Source organism: Otolemur garnettii, unplaced genomic scaffold (genome assembly GCF_000181295.1).
Source record: "Otolemur garnettii isolate 467f Iridium unplaced genomic scaffold, OtoGar3 scaffold00086, whole genome shotgun sequence".
NCBI lineage: Eukaryota > Metazoa > Chordata > Mammalia > Primates > Galagidae > Otolemur > Otolemur garnettii.
Window position 1 is genome coordinate 8,349,105 of NW_003852481.1, and position 14,710 is coordinate 8,363,814.

At 49.8% G+C, this 14,710-nt stretch overlaps 3 protein-coding genes across 3 annotated transcripts in view; all 3 read right to left on the bottom strand.

Moving 5' to 3' along the window:
- The window catches only part of BUD13 (BUD13 homolog), a 30,797-nt gene extending 30,220 nt beyond the window's left edge, over window positions 1–577 (bottom strand). The window contains exon 1 of the mRNA XM_023516049.1: window positions 518–577. Within this exon, the coding sequence (XP_023371817.1) occupies window positions 518–522 (5 nt within the window). The 5' untranslated portion in view covers window positions 523–577. The remainder of the gene's footprint in view (window positions 1–517) is intronic.
- ZPR1 (ZPR1 zinc finger) lies at window positions 5–10,456 on the bottom strand. Its single transcript, XM_003794769.3, has 14 exons — window positions 8,833–10,456; window positions 8,505–8,666; window positions 7,994–8,084; window positions 7,541–7,611; window positions 6,798–6,884; window positions 6,521–6,643; window positions 5,829–5,876; window positions 5,590–5,656; window positions 5,118–5,188; window positions 4,295–4,384; window positions 3,708–3,818; window positions 2,963–3,049; window positions 1,284–1,349; window positions 5–628 (listed from the first exon to the last, which is right to left on the bottom strand). The coding sequence occupies exons 1-14, from the start codon at window positions 9,001–9,003 to the stop codon at window positions 494–496; spliced, it is 1,380 nt and encodes a 459-aa protein (XP_003794817.1). The 5' UTR covers window positions 9,004–10,456; the 3' UTR covers window positions 5–493.
- Window positions 10,457–10,548: 92 nt separating this feature from the next.
- APOA5 (apolipoprotein A5) lies at window positions 10,549–13,545 on the bottom strand. Its single transcript, XM_003794770.3, has 3 exons — window positions 12,995–13,545; window positions 12,775–12,877; window positions 10,549–12,243 (listed from the first exon to the last, which is right to left on the bottom strand). The coding sequence occupies exons 1-3, from the start codon at window positions 13,041–13,043 to the stop codon at window positions 11,289–11,291; spliced, it is 1,107 nt and encodes a 368-aa protein (XP_003794818.1). The 5' UTR covers window positions 13,044–13,545; the 3' UTR covers window positions 10,549–11,288.
- Between the last annotated feature and the right edge of the window lie 1,165 nt (window positions 13,546–14,710).

Here is a 14,710-nt window from a genome sequence, read left to right on the forward strand (position 1 = left end):
CAAGTGCTGTTTGAAAGCCATCACTTTAATAACTCCTTCACTTGTGCTGGCCTCTCTCCCCTTTAGTGACTCCTGCTGCAAGTCAATATTTTATATATCCTTTTATATACCCCAAACCGACTCCCAAACTCCAGCTGTAACTTTATTCTACCTTCTCTAACTTCAGAATCCCAATCTTAGAGTACACAGCATTATGTGAAGGGAGGGTAAAGACTTGACAGGAAAAAAGTGATAATGACATGCCCCATGGTGCATTTCCGGGTTTCTTCCCAGAGCGATTCAAAACCTCCAAAATAAGGTCAAGTAACACAATAGGCTTGCTCTTGCATCACAAGATGTTTAGAAAGTGTGCGTAGGTCTCTGACTCACACCAGGTGTCCTCCTCACCATGGGCAAGGGCTAGTGGGGAGAATATTCCCAGCCTTATTCCAATAGTAATAAATAACCCTGCAGTATGAGCAGCACTGGAGGTCGGCCCACGGCCCACCCACTGCTACCGCTGTGGAGCCAGGCCTGCCTCATAGCCCTCCGTCTTCATGTCATTGAGTCCTAGCTCTTCGTTTTGGTCAAAGGTGCGCTTATAATGTTCCACCTTCATCTCAGGATCATCTTCAGGTGCATACACATTCTGCAAGGCCAAGGACAGATGATCAGTGCCTGTGCCACTGTGCCATTCCCTCTGCCTGCAGGCAGCTTCCAAGTCCCACTTTCCCAAGAACTTAATAAGTTTTTTATTCTCTAAGAGCCTCCAATTCCTCGTGGCTATGCTAAACCGCTGGAGAGCAACAGAACTCATATGACCCAGGAATGGGAGAGCCTCGCCCCAAGCAGAATCAGGGAACAGTCTGCCTAAAAAATGTTGTATATGTACTTTCCTATGAGAAGTGTGGTAATGATCTTAGAACAGTTTTGACTGACCCATAAGCACTCAATAATATTAAAGTCACATCATTCACCACACTATTTTCCCTAGTCAGCTTAAAGTCTCTACCATTTTTACTCATTCTATAATCAGATTTGCAAATTGAAAACTCCAGCGCTGAGGGTAAGAGCTAGACTACAGGAGGAAAGGAATCTAAGACTACCCTTTTTTCCCCCTTCTTTTTATACACTTAAAATCCCTCCCAACTTCCCCCCTTTCTCCTTTATTTCCCAACATCTGCCAGAAGTACCCTGTTAAAGAGGAGTCCATTTAGAATCAAGTCTTTTGGTTGCTGGGGAAATGATACATATTCAAGGAAGAAAATACATCTCCATGAAACACCATGGAAGATCTACTACACCTGCAAGTAACTGTTTCCTGCTGGATCATCCATAATAAAGTGGGCCTTCGTGTTACCCTCGATGATCTGAGAGAGAGAGAACACAAGTAAATTTTACATAGCTCCCAATGGGAAAGGGCTAGGTCTGCCAGACAAGAACCAACCAAATTTATACTATAGTATCTCCAAAGGTTTTAAGAATTGGTGAAATTATGTACCTGTGGAAGTGGAATGGAAAAGATCTAAAATAAGGACTGTTTGAAAGCTATGTGAGCAATTCAACATCCCCATCGCCTGCTCAAAATGACCAACAGTTGTTTGTTTCTCTGGAGATGTTATCACACCCAGCTGTGGGCTACGGGGCACTGGCTCAGTTGAGGGCAGAGCAAAAGGAATCAAACACAAGGAGGTTAAATGAATGCATGCTTATGGAAACAGACATACACCCCCCGGCCCCAGCCCTCAGAACGCTGCCAGCCATACCTTCATCTTCAAGCTAAGAAACCCAACAGCTGGCTCGGCACCCGTAGCACAGCAGTTAGGGCGCCAGCCACATGCACTGAGGCTGGCAGGTTCAAATCCGGCCCAGGCCAGCTAAACAACAATGACAACAAAAAACAGCCGGACGTTGTGGCATCCCAGCTACTTGGGAGGCTGAGGCAAGAGAATTGCTTAAGCCCAAGAGTTTGAGGTTGCTGACAGCTGTGATGCCATGGCACTCTACTAAGGTGTAAGTAAGACTCTGTCTCAAAAAAAGAAAAGAAAATGCAACAGTCACTGATGAGAATCTAACCCACAGCCAAGATGAAAACATCTAACAAATCTAGCATGGAGGGGGAGTATCTCAACAAAACGGCTTAGCTAAATCCCCCTAGGATGAGCAACAAGAATCATCTTTACTCAAGTTTTTAGTCTTCTACTTGTAAGCCATCAATGATCATTAGACATCTAAGCAAAGCCCCAAACATTGCTATTTTTAAAAAGCTCTTGGGAAATGTTAGTGGAAATGAAAACCTCAATTGAAGGGCTGGAAATAAAGAATCTCCCAAAGTAGAGCAAAATAACAAGAAACTGAAAATAGGACACATAAAAAATAAGTAAATTGTAAATTAAAAAAGACCAGACAAGTCTAATATCTGAAATCCAGGAGCTTTCAAGAGTAAACAGGACAAATGCAATCTTCAATAGAATAATTCAAGAATGCTTCCTCAAACTGAACCACAGGTGTTTTCCAGATTGAAAAGACCTACCAAGCACTTATTACAGTGGTTGAAAATTGACCCACACCAAGGCACAGCATGAAATTTCGCATCACTGGAGACGAAAAGATCCCAAGAGTTGGTCATATACAAAAGAGAGAAATCAGAAGGTGAAAGCCAAACTGGAAAATAGAAGACGGTAGTGCAATGTCCTCAAAATTCTCATGAAAAATTATTTCTATCCTAGAATTCTATCCCCAGACAATAATCACTCTTGTGTCAAAGTAGAACACAGAAATTTTCCGACATGGAACGTTCCAGATATCTTATTTCCCATGTACTCTTTCTCAGGAAGCTACTAAGGTGTTCCAACAAAATTAGGGAGAAAACTAAAAAAGATGATGACATGGATGCAGGAAACCAGAAGAATGGCAAGAAATGAGCATGGAGCCTCTTATTCACCGGAGGACAACAAATGCAGACTGGCCAGGATCCGCTCACCTGGTCCAACTTCTGGCTAAACTCCTGCAGTTTCTCCGTCTGGCCAGGATTGGAACTGTCACCCAGTGTGAAAGGGTTCTTGGTCACCTGCAATAAATGACATCCAAATTGCTTACATACTGATTTTGTGTTTGTTAAGCCAGGAAGGGAGTGGCAGTGGGTGCCCAGGCAGGGGAGTTTGGTTTCTGTTTATCCCACCCGGCCTTTCTGACCTAGGCAGCCACGCCTAGGAGTCTATGGGATCGATGTGCCGAGATGACAAAACAGGAAAGGTGAAACAAAATCTAGGAAACTGTTCTGACAGTCTGATCTCTAATGCTGATTTGGAGAAGGAATGCAAAGAAAAAGCACAATTTATAAAGACAGAATGTCCAACAACTGAAAATCCAATATATCAATTAAGTGAAATAGTTCATCAAGATAAACATACAGGCTAACGTGTGTGAGTTTGGGAGTGTTCAGTGCTGGAAGGACCCTCAACCTCACACTTTACAGTGAAATAAATGACTTACACAAGACCATAAAATAACAACAATGTTCCAACTTAGGCCTGGGAATTTCCATTCAAAACTTCCCATAAACTTAGCTTTATAATCCAAAATAAATACATTAAAGTCTCTTAAAAAGCTGTAAGGAGAATCTCCAATCATCAACACCAAAAACTAGAAAGTCTTGAGTTCTTCCAGTCCCTTTCCCCACAGCTAAATTGCGGTATGAAGCTGCACACACTACTTAGCTGACTCACCAGTTCCCGGACGTCTTTCAGCAGCCCCTCCAGTGTAGTGAACTTGCCCCCAAGGACAGCCATTCCCAGTTCAAATTCTAGCTCTGGAATTTCCACACTGCAAGTCTCAGACTATGAAATGAGAAGTCGGTGTAAGCTCTAAAGTCAGGAGCAAAGAAAGCCAACCAGAGGCCTTCTGCCAAATTAGTATCACCAGTGGTAGTTTGGGAACAAAATCAGCTGTCCCAGTTTTCTCTGACTCCCTCGTTAAAGTCAAAGACTTCCTCCTGTCCAAACTGAACCACAGAAATGGAACTTAATAAGGGGAAACTGAATTATAGCTTCAAGCTATCAGGTATTAGGGGTAAAAGAAGAGGGCCCATATAAACACTGGAAGCCAAAAAGCTGCCAACTCATCAGAAAGAGCGTATAGGTCACCTTCTGAATCTGCAATTCCAACCATGGATCAACACTAGTAAGGAAACCTCAAACCCAGGGAAGCAGGAGGTACCTCAAGTCCCTGAATATTACTGTACATAATTTCCCCTAGACAGAGACAGTGTATCCAGCCTATGAAGAAGAGAGTCAGTTTCCCAATCAGGTGTTACCTTAAGGAGGTCTCTGGTCATATCTGAGGGATCTGTGATGTGGAGGGTGATCCTGGTGCCCAATGGCTCTACTGCTCCTCCAGATTTCACCTGCACAGGTTAACAGTCAAGAGCAACAACAGAGAGATAACCTTGAACCTCACTTGGTGTTCAGCAGACTCAAGATAGGCTTGGCCCTCCAATCAGACCTATTAACAGCTACCAAGGACAGAGCATTCTAAACCAATAGTGGCAGCAGTCACCCAAACAAAATACATCAAAAGCTAACTGGGAGCAGAGTGCCTTACCCCAGTAACATGCCAAAACTTATTCCAAATTGCCAAGAAACTCTGAATTTGCCTTTACAAAAAATCTGACTCTTGGAGTTGAAAGAGACATTTGTTTATTCTAGTCCTTTCATTTACTATGTTCAATGTGCGGCTCCCCTTTATAATAGTCTGCTTTAAGAATTTAATCAGCTTATACTCAGATCACTCAGGGAAAAGGAATTTATAAGGCTGCAAGGCAGCCCATTCTACTTTCAAACAGCTCCATTAAGTTCTTCATTATGAAGTTAAAATCTGCCTCCCTGAACTTCTGCCCCTCTGAGGAGCGGATCGAAAGTGTCCTCTCTCTTCCATATAACCACCTTTAATATGTCTTAAACGAGTTATGGAATCTCTCTTCTCTCAGTTATTTCCCAGTTCCTTGAAGGGCTCCTCACCCTACCCAACCCGAAAAGACAAACCCAACCTGCCCAGCCTCCAATCCTGAAAAGGTATATTTAGGAAGGATAAAAATTAAATAAGGGTTAGCCTCTTCTTCCAAAATGAGACCCACCTACCTCATTGGTCCGATGCCCACAGTTCTCACAGTTGGTAGCCATGATGATAACCTCCTTAAAGTGAGGTATTTCTAGAAGATGGAGTTGAGGAAATCTACTTTCAGGAAAGGCCACCCTCAGGGGAAAAACAAGGCCAAGCCCAACACAACCAGATGTTGGTCCCAGTAGTGCAAGAAATATATCACAAGAGGCAACCTAACTCTGAGTCCTCCAGAAAAAGGCAAGTTACTCACTCATAGTGCTCCCTGTGCACACATGTTTGAAGGCAGGGCTCAGACTACATATAGCCAGCCTCAAACCATGGCCTAATTTTCTCTTTGAACCCAAAGCCAAGGTACACAATCTAATCAAAGGCAACATCCTCCTCCTCTGAATAAAGCATGTGCTTTTCTTAAAGGGACGCTCCCAGCCTGATTATAATCTTCATGCCTGAGTCAGATGAAGAGCGACCCAACTGCTTGACAAAAGATACGTACTAGCTTCATGTTGGTCTGAGCAGGAGCATTGCATTCAGGGCAGTTTGTGTTGAACTGCAGCACCTGGAACACACACACAGAGGCACAGCGTGAGCACCAGGCAGGACACTCAGGCTACAGACTTCAGCTGGTACGCTGGCACTCATCCACGGTGGTGGTGAGGAAGAGACACTAAACAGCGTCAGTCTCAGCCCACAACTGTGTTCCTTTCTCAACAGTAGCCAACATGACTCACTTCATTTCTGAGATCCTCTTCTTCTGGCTTCTCTCCTGGTGCTTCTGCCTAAAATAGCAGAGGAGCAAATCACAAGGTAGCACATATATCTCAGAATCCCCAAACCCTGCTCTGGCCTGGGAGAAAATACTCTGGCTCACTTATGTCCACTGCCACCTCATGGGTTGGACAGAGAAGCTGGAAAGCAAAGCCCTAAACAAGGGGTGAAAGGGTTCAAGATAGGATTATAGCCACTGTCATCCTCTCTGTGAAGTTTACCCAAGTCCTTGACATGAGCTAGATGAGGAGCACAAACAAGCTGAGATATGGTACAAAGGTCATCCAAAGAAAAACTAAGTTCCCACTGCCTCCAAGCAATCCAGAATGCAAAGTAATTCCAAAGTATTCCTTTTTTTTTTTTCCGAGACAGAGTCTCACTATGTCACCCTTAACAGAGTGCCATGGCATCACAGCTCACAGCAACCTCAAACTCTTGGGCTTAAGTGATTCTCTTGTCTCAGCCTCCCAAGTAGCTGGGACTACAGGCACCCACCACAACGCCCGGCTATTTTTGTTGTTGTAGTTGTCATTGTTGCTTAGCAGGCCTAAGCTGGGTTTGAACCCACCAGCCCCAGTGTATGTGGCCAGCACCCTAACCACAATCTACAGGCACCAAGCCCAGAGTATTCTTCTGGTTCCTTCAGTCCTCTTACTTGGAGCCCCAACATCTCATCCTGCTGTAGGGACCGGTTGTAGCGTGTGATCACCAGGGCATCATCTTTCTGGGGAGCATGGGGGTTTTCCACAAAGCTGTTTCCTGCAGGATCATCAATGATCTAACACACAGGGGAAGAGAGAGTCATTGCAACAGGAAATCATACACAATCCTCCACCTGCCATCAGACCTCCCAGGCACCACAGTGGAAAAATTCCATTCTTAATGCTCTCTCCTCCCCTAATCAAGGACAATTCCAGTCCCTCAATACTCACCAGAGTGAAAGGGGAGGCCACTTGCTTTAGCGCCTTCAGTTTGCCAATGAACTCATCAATTCTTTCAGCTGTGGCATCTTTGTTTGCCTGACATGAACAAAGAGGAAAAGGATCAGCCCTGGTGGTCTACATCATGCCCCACACCTTGTCATACCAGGTCACTTCCATTCGAAAGTGCCATGTGTCTCAGTTTGAGTGGGAAGAGAGTGATTCAGACTTCACAATGAGATGTACCAAGCAAGTATAAAGTTGACGGTTAATGGCAGATGATCCTCATTTTCTCCTTCATTCAACCATTTAGCCCAGGCTCTCATGCCAGGTTAAGCATAGAACAGTAAATATATCACAGTCCTCTCATGGGACTCCCCAGCCAGTCAGGAAGACAAATGACTAAATATGCAATTATTTTACTTCTACTGCAATAAATATAAGATATGATGGAATGTTAAGGAAGGAAGTACAGATAACCCAAGGAGATCAGGAAAAGCTCTTCAGAGGTAATGTTACATGGTCTGTCTGAGAAGACACCTTAATATACATTGGGGGAGGGAGGTAGAAAGCACAATAAGTATAACATATGCGACATCTCAGCAGTTAAGTTAGAGCACAACTATATGGTTCCCCAAAAAGTTCTCCAACATGTAGTCAGAGACAGTTTAGACAGATGGGAAGCTGAACACTCTATCCAGGCACATACTAGCAATTATTCCTTGAGCTGCTGTAATCAGAAAACTTTAGCTCACCCTTCGTGTGGGCTGGTCCTGCTCCAGGCCAGAGATAGCACGGTTAATCAATCCTTCAACAGTGGTCAGAGCTTGTGAATAAGAAAAGACAAGTAAGCCTTAGCTCTGCTATCAAGTACCTGTATGACCCTGGACAACTCACTTGAATTCTCTGGGCCTTAAATACCTCACCCATAAAATGAGGGGGCCAGGCACAAGGTTCCATTCATCTCTGATAACTGTGCTGCTAAAATTTTATAATAACGGTATGGTCTTACTATTACTCTCTACTATCCCTGCCGTTTTACTTAAGTTTTCCATTTATATTAAACCAATGAAGAACACAATGATTACGATTACAAGACAAAAATCCACACACAAGCCATTAGATTTGGGACCAGAGGGTTTGCAAGAAAGTTTGGGTAAGATTCTAGTTAGGTGTGCACAGCCCAAATACCCTGATCTTAAACTTACTTCCCTTCTGGCTGAAGGCAGGAATTTCAAAATCCAGCTCAGGGATCCCTGTGGTGGCAGAGTCAGTCTTCACTACTTCTCTGTTCATGTCCTTGGCAGAGAAGAAAACACTTAGACCAAAGAGGTCAACACAACAGTTTCTCCTCAGGAAATAACCATCCTGTCAGCCTCCATCAGACCCCAGCCCAACTGGTTCTCTCTCTCTCCACTCCAGAGGGTCCAGACTCCTCCTTCCAAAATTACAAGTGATGTTGAGTCTGGCTGTCCAAGTGGTGAAAATATTAGAGTACTACTGCTCACGTCATACCAATTGACACAACTGAAAAGCGTTTCCACAAATCCTATCTCAATGGAGCGGATAAAAGAGCCAATACCACTTTACAAAAAGGAAAACTAGAGCTTGGAAACATAAGTGGATTTATTTAAGGTCCAAGCGCCTAGAGTAGACCTCTGACTCTAGTCCTCAAGCTCTCTCTAGGATACTGGAGTATCTGCTCTGAGCTCCTCTCACCTCCAGGGCCCTGACAGTCAAAGTGTAACGCACTCCCTGGTCCTGGATCCTGCCTGCCGACTGGATCTCCGTGTTGTTCCAGCCACAGTGTTCACAGGAAAAGGAGCTCACGATTATTTCTCTGAAGAAGGGGATCTTGGTGAGCAGGAGGCGCGTTATGCCCTGGGAAAGCAGAAAGCAGCGAAGGAAAAGAATCAATGAAACCGCCCCGAGGTTTTCAGGGCGCGCCTCCGGGGCCGGGACTGAGCCCACCTGGCCGTGGATCCAACTCCCTGCCCCTCCCCGCCTCTCCCCGCCTGTGCACTAAGCGGCCGCGCCCCCGCCTCACGTTATTGTAACAGTTCATGCATAGCGACTCGATCTCGGTGGGCTGCTGCTCGTCGTCCTCGGCGCTGATGGGCCGGAACAACTGCCCTGGGGCGAGCGACGAGGCCGGGGCGGACGACGGGGCGGTGGCGGCCCCCGGAGGCGCGGGTTCTACAGCCCCACTGGCCGCCATCACCGCCACGCGCAGCTGCGGCCTCGACTTCCGGCTTCCGGCTTCCGCTGCTCTCGCGGCCCCGCCCCCTTTCTCCAGCACTTCCGCCTGGCGCGGCTCCGACTTTGCTGGAGGGGCCTTCTGACAAGGGCTCTTGGTTCCTGGGCCTGTGTGGCCCAGGTCTACCTCAGTTGAAACGTCACTAGCCCCAGGATATTCTCTCAGACCCAGGGCAGTTTGTTGTTCCACAGCACAGGGTTCTAGAGCCTGAGAGCCAGGGGCCTGGCTTGTCCCTGGTATCCCCAAGGAGGTGCTCCCAGACCTCGGCTTGCTTCATTCCACTCTTGGGCCAGACACTGCTTGGGCTCTAGGTCCCCCTTTCCCGGTGGCTCAGCTTCTCCGTGTTCCTCAATCCGTCTGTCCCTTTCTGTTCTTCCCACTCCCTATTTCTGTCCTTGTAAGCACCAAAATTCCAGCCTCAGATGTCCCTCAATCCGTCTCTCCCTTTCTGTTCTTCTCCACTGGCTATTTCTATCCTCATAAGCACCTCCCAAAATTCCAGCCTCAGACATACAACGCTTATTTTTATCCCCACCCCCTCATCTTCACCACATCCTACTCTAGCTGACTCACCCTTTCCCAGTTTCCTAACAACAACAAAACACCTCTTTTTTTGGAAACTTTTCTTTCTAGAACTTCCTTTCCCTGTGCGGGGGACAACCCACTTAAGTCTAAATTCAGGGTGTTAGGGAAAACCAGCCTGCAGGCATAATGAGCCTGGATTCATGTGGGTCAGCGCTCCAAGGGGGAGGTGCTGAGACCAGCAGGCTGAGCTAGGAGGAAAAGATGCTAGACAGGGCAGTCCAAAGGGACAGAGGTGTGTCTACCCTTTGCTCCCCACCACCCAACCTCTCGCCTCCAATTGTACAGTACCCAGAGGAACTATGAAGAGCTTTGGTGCCCCTGGATGAGTGTGTATATGGAGGGAAGATTTGAGAGTTTGGAGACCCCAAGAAGAGAGTCATATAAAGAGACCATTCAAAGTCTGGAACGGCAGGAGTAAAGGAGATAGGCTACCCTAGGAGTCTGGGGGCTACAATTCCTCAAGTAACAGTATGCATTTCATGCACACCATCCTGTGGTAATCAGGCTGTTGAACCATGCAGGTGTGGAGGCAGGATCCCTAACCCAGGCCCACCCCGCCCTTACTCTCAGGTTCTATAACCCCATGCTGTGGAGCAACAAACTGCCCTGGGTCTGAGAGGATATCCTGGGGGAAATGAATTGAGGTAGATCTGGCTGGCTTTGGAAGTCTGGGCCACACAGTCCCCGAAACCAGGAGCCTTTGTCAGAAGTGCTGGAGAAAGGGGATGGGGTCGCTATTGTCTAGCCAGGAGCCCTGAAGCAGAGCCCAGCCACAGGGCCTCTGATAGACCTGGGCTGGGGATGGGTCACTAAGAAAGAGCAGCAAGGGAACGGAGTGGGTGATGAGGGTGCTTTGGGGACAATGGTGAGGCTACTGCTTTCAGACATGATCCAAATGAGAGTCACACCAGGCAGACAAACTTCCATCATAGGCATCTATTTCATTTGAGCCAGAAGTCTATAGACTTCAGCTTGGGAGTCAGAGGGAGGGGCTGGCAAGGGGGAGGGTACATGGTATGCTCCCCAGGGAGTTTAATAAGCCTCAGTGTAGAGTGCTCAGTCTCATACTTAAGTGCAGAGCTCTGTAAGGAAATAAGGGCTCTGTCCCCTCCCATCACAGCCCCTGCCATACATCCCCCAGCATCAGGGCCAGCAGATGGTTCCTCCCATCATATTTCACTCCTTTCTCCTTTCTATTCACCTAACAGAAGCTGTGGCCACAGCCCTGGGGTGACAAGTGCTCCTTTCTGTGGACCGGCCATAGCAGTGGCCACCAGGCAGCAGGAACTGACAAGACCCTAACTCCAGGATGTAATGGCACAGTCTTCCAGCACTATAGCAAACATGCTTGTGGGTAATTACCTGCACATACAGGGCCTCTTTCCTCCCTCCTCCCTCCCCCCTGAATGGAGCAGCTAGGGACGATTCCCAAAAGAACACAGGAGGCTGGGTTTGCAAAGCCTGGTGAGTGTAACACATCCAGATGAGGAGTCACAGGAGGCTGGATGTACTGAGGACAGCAGCCCTTCCCATGGCCTGGCCTTTCCTGTGCAGGACCCTCCACCCTCCACCCAACAGGCCACTTTCAAGGACTGAGCCAGGCAGGAGGTCCAGGGCTTCCCAGACAAGGAGCTGGGAAGTGGGCCTGGGCAAGTAAACTCTCAGGGCTCCCCCAGATGGTCGTGGCCCTGGCCATGAAGGCTGTAGGTGATGTCCTCCCACAGGTCATCCAGACGGGCTTGCAGCTTGTTCAGGGCCTTGCCACTGTCCGCTTGTTGGAAATCCGGGGCGAAGGCGCTGTGGCCCGGCGGGGGTGGCGCTAGCTGCTGTTGGACCTCCTCAGTCTCCTGGTCGATGGCACGAGTGAAGGCAGCGATCTGCTGGAAGGTGTCATGTCGGAAAGCCTGGAGTCTCTGTCGCACCTGTTCGGAGATCACTTGGGGGTCTAAGCCGGCCCCCTCCTCAGTCCCGTCTGTGCTGGCGCCGGCAAAAGCACTGCTGAGTTCTTCGCGCAGCTGGTCCAAGTTCTGCTGGATGCGCGCGTGCAGAGCCTTGGCCTTGAGCGTGAGTTTGCGTGAGAGCGCCTGCACGCAGCGGCTGAGGCGCTTGGGGCTGGCGGCGGCATGCGGAGCCACACTACGGTGCAGCTCCTGCACTTGGCGCCCGATGCCGGTCACCAGGCGCTCGGCGTAGGGGTGGAAGAGCTCCTTGACGCGGCCAGTGTGGTGCGCCACGCGGCTCTGCAGTTCCTGCAACAAGCCCCGCGCCTCGTCCACGCCCCCCAGCAGCTGGGCCTTGGCGTCTTCTCCGACCAAACGCAGCTGCTCTTGCAGCTCCTGTGCGTGCAGGGCCACCTGCTCCATCAGATCCATTGTGTAGGGCTTCAGCTGCTGTCGCAAGCCCTCCAAGTTCCAGCCCACTAGCTGGTGCGCCTCTGCCATGTAGGGCTCCAGGCGCGCCCTCACTTCCTCCAACTCCTCCTGCAGCTGCTGCCGCATGCCCGCCGGGTCAGGTGGGAGCCGCGAAGGCCCCCGTCCCTGCCCACTCAGAGGGCCCAGCTTTTCCAGGAGCTTGTCCACGTTGTTGAGGTCTTGCTCAAGGCTGTCCTTCAGGCTCCTGGGGAAGGGGACAGACATCCAGGCCATCAGACCCCCTGCTCCCGTTCATTATCTCCTTTGTCTCAGAGACATAGAGTGCAGATCCTCTGGGGAAACTGAGGACGCAGGGCGGTGGCCCCAAGGCCTGGGGCTCTAGGCTTAAGCTCTGGCCTGCCTCAACCCCTCACACTTAAAGCACAAACACATCGCACAGGCAAATCCACACCCACAGCACTGTGCAAGCACCTACAGATGCACCGAGACTCTCACGCCGTCCTTTCATTCTGGGGGCTGTATTGGGGATCTTCTGCTGATCCAGACACCATGCCTCAGTGGGCCAGGGACCAGCAGCTACAGCTAGGTGAAGGAGAGGGCTGTGGACAGGCGACACTGAAGAGCCCTGGATTGACAGGGAAGTAGGGCAGAGGCAGCCCCACCCCTGTTCCTGTGTCTCAGTGGGGACCATGGAGGGTGAAAAATCATGGACAACACACCACCCCATCCCCCGCTGCCTCTTCCCTGCCCCACACCCCTTGCCCTGGCCACTCACACATGCTCCCGTGCCAGCTTCTGCTGCTCCATCCTGCCTTTGTCCCCACTGCTCTGGCTGAAGTAATCCCAGAAGCCTTTCCTGGCCTGGGTGGCTGAAAGCACTACGAATAGGGATGGGGTGATTAGGGGCTGGGTTCTCCTCTCCCATGGTGCACAGGCCACTCAGTACAGCCTCCAGCACACTTCCCATTGAGTCAAAGTCAAGGTCAGAGACCCACCTGACAGGAGAGCCAGCACCCAGGTGAGGGCTGCAGCCATGCTTGCCATTACCAATCCTGAGAAGGAAGGAGGCCTGGTTAGAGCGGAGAAGAAACAGCAGGGATGCCTCCTAGGGAACTTGCTCAGGGCAACCTGCCCCCAGTCCTCTTAGCCCTTCCTTGGGGTCTCCAGAGCACAGAGCTGTTGAGACTCAAGAAGCCTGACCCAGGTGAATCCAAGAGGCTGGGAGAGAAGGTGTCCTCAGACATGGCGAGGGCTGCTCCTGTCTCACCTCAGTCACACAGTAGGGAGCTTTGCAGAGCCTCCCCTCCTACCACCACCCCCTGCCCAGACCCCAGGAGCAGCTCCCTGGACTCCTGTGACACCTCCCCCTGCACACTGCCTTCCTGCCTCTCATGTCATGGTGGAAAAACTGAGGCATATCAAGGAGGAAGAAGCAACTCTTTCCCCAGTGCTCCAAGAGGATGTCTTGGTGTCCCCTCTACCAGCTCTCGCCTGAGGCCCCCTAGGGTCCCTTCGCTTAGGACTCCAACCTCACTCCCTCTGCCCTGGCTGCTCACCTGCTCTGTTCTGAGTCCAGAGAGCAGATATTCTGCTTTATACTCCAGGGGCCTGGGCTTCTGGCAACAATTGTTCTGAGTAAATACCACGTGGAAGTTCAAAGAAGGTTGACCTCAGCTGCCTCCCAAAGCTCACCTTCTGCCCTTGTCCTGGCACCCAGAGGGTTAATGAGTGCCGGTATCAGGAGGCTTTCTCAGTAGAGAAGCCTTCCTGGAAAGCCTCCCTAGGGATGGGGCTGAACTCCTCACCCGGTTCCCCACAAGCCCCAAGACCTTCACTGACCTGCTGGCTGGCCCATCAATAGAGAGGAGCCTGTTTGTCTGCTGAGGGCCCCTCTCTTATGCAACTACCCAGAGGCACTGTGCCCCAGCTGGCCAGATGGCAACAGTGGCCAACTGTCAACCAGGACCTCAGCAGCCCTTGACAGCTCCAGCATAAGCTACTCAGATAGCCTGGTAAGAGCCAGCATTCATAGGGTTAAAGACCTCCCCCCATACGGGTGGTGCCTGTGGCTCAAAAGGGCAGGGTGCCAGCCTCATAGGCCAAAGATGGTGGGTTCAAACCCAGCCCCAGCCAAAAAAAAAAAAAGACCTCCCCCATCCTGCTTTAGGAAATAACCCTGGAGCAAGCAAGGGGAGCCAGGTGGTGGGGATGAGATGATAAGAGGCATCTGGGCCAGGGACTCAGGGCCCAAAGAATTGGAGCAAGAGGAGAAAGACTGAACTCCACCCACAAGGCCTCTGAGACAAGTGAGCCAGAAAGGCCACATCCTTCTCTGACGACATGCCTGCTCCAAGCACTCCTGCTGCTTGCTCCTAAATGTATACTGCATGGATGCCCTCTCCTCCAGTTCCACCATCATCACAGCCCCCAGTTGTCTCCCACCCCTCCAGGAGATCTCTCTGCCACAGTCCTGCAGTTCACTCATCCTCTAAGATGGCTTTTCCCAACTCATTTCCAGTCTCATCCCCTGCTACGGAAAACCTTGGCATCCCCCGAGCACAACACCTATTCCCACTGCTTGAAATAACCTATCGTGGCTCAAGTGGCTAAGGCGCCAGCCACATACACCCAAGGTGGCGGGTTCGAATCCCCAGCCCCGACCCGCCAAACAACAATGATGGCTGCAACCAAAAAATAGCCAGGGGTTGTGG

What these genes read in the sequence shown, in the direction of transcription:
- APOA5 (XM_003794770.3), bottom strand. Translation starts at nt 13,043, where the DNA reads ATGGCAAGCATGGCTGCAGCCCTCACCTGGGTGCTGGCTCTCCTGTCA. An exon ending in GGTGCTGGCTCTCCTGTCAG is followed by an intron (nt 12,878 to 12,994) that starts GTGGGTCTCTGA and finishes CCCTATTCGTAG; the next exon opens with TGCTTTCAGCCACCCAGGCC. An exon ending in AAGCTGGCACGGGAGCATGT is followed by an intron (nt 12,244 to 12,774) that starts GTGAGTGGCCAG and finishes CCCCTTCCCCAG; the next exon opens with GAGCCTGAAGGACAGCCTTG.
- ZPR1 (XM_003794769.3), bottom strand. Translation starts at nt 9,003, where the DNA reads ATGGCGGCCAGTGGGGCTGTAGAACCCGCGCCTCCGGGGGCCGCCACC. An exon ending in GCATGAACTGTTACAATAAC is followed by an intron (nt 8,667 to 8,832) that starts GTGAGGCGGGGG and finishes CTGCTTTCCCAG; the next exon opens with GGCATAACGCGCCTCCTGCT. An exon ending in AGGACCAGCCCACACGAAGG is followed by an intron (nt 6,885 to 7,540) that starts GTGAGCTAAAGT and finishes TGTTCATGTCAG; the next exon opens with GCAAACAAAGATGCCACAGC.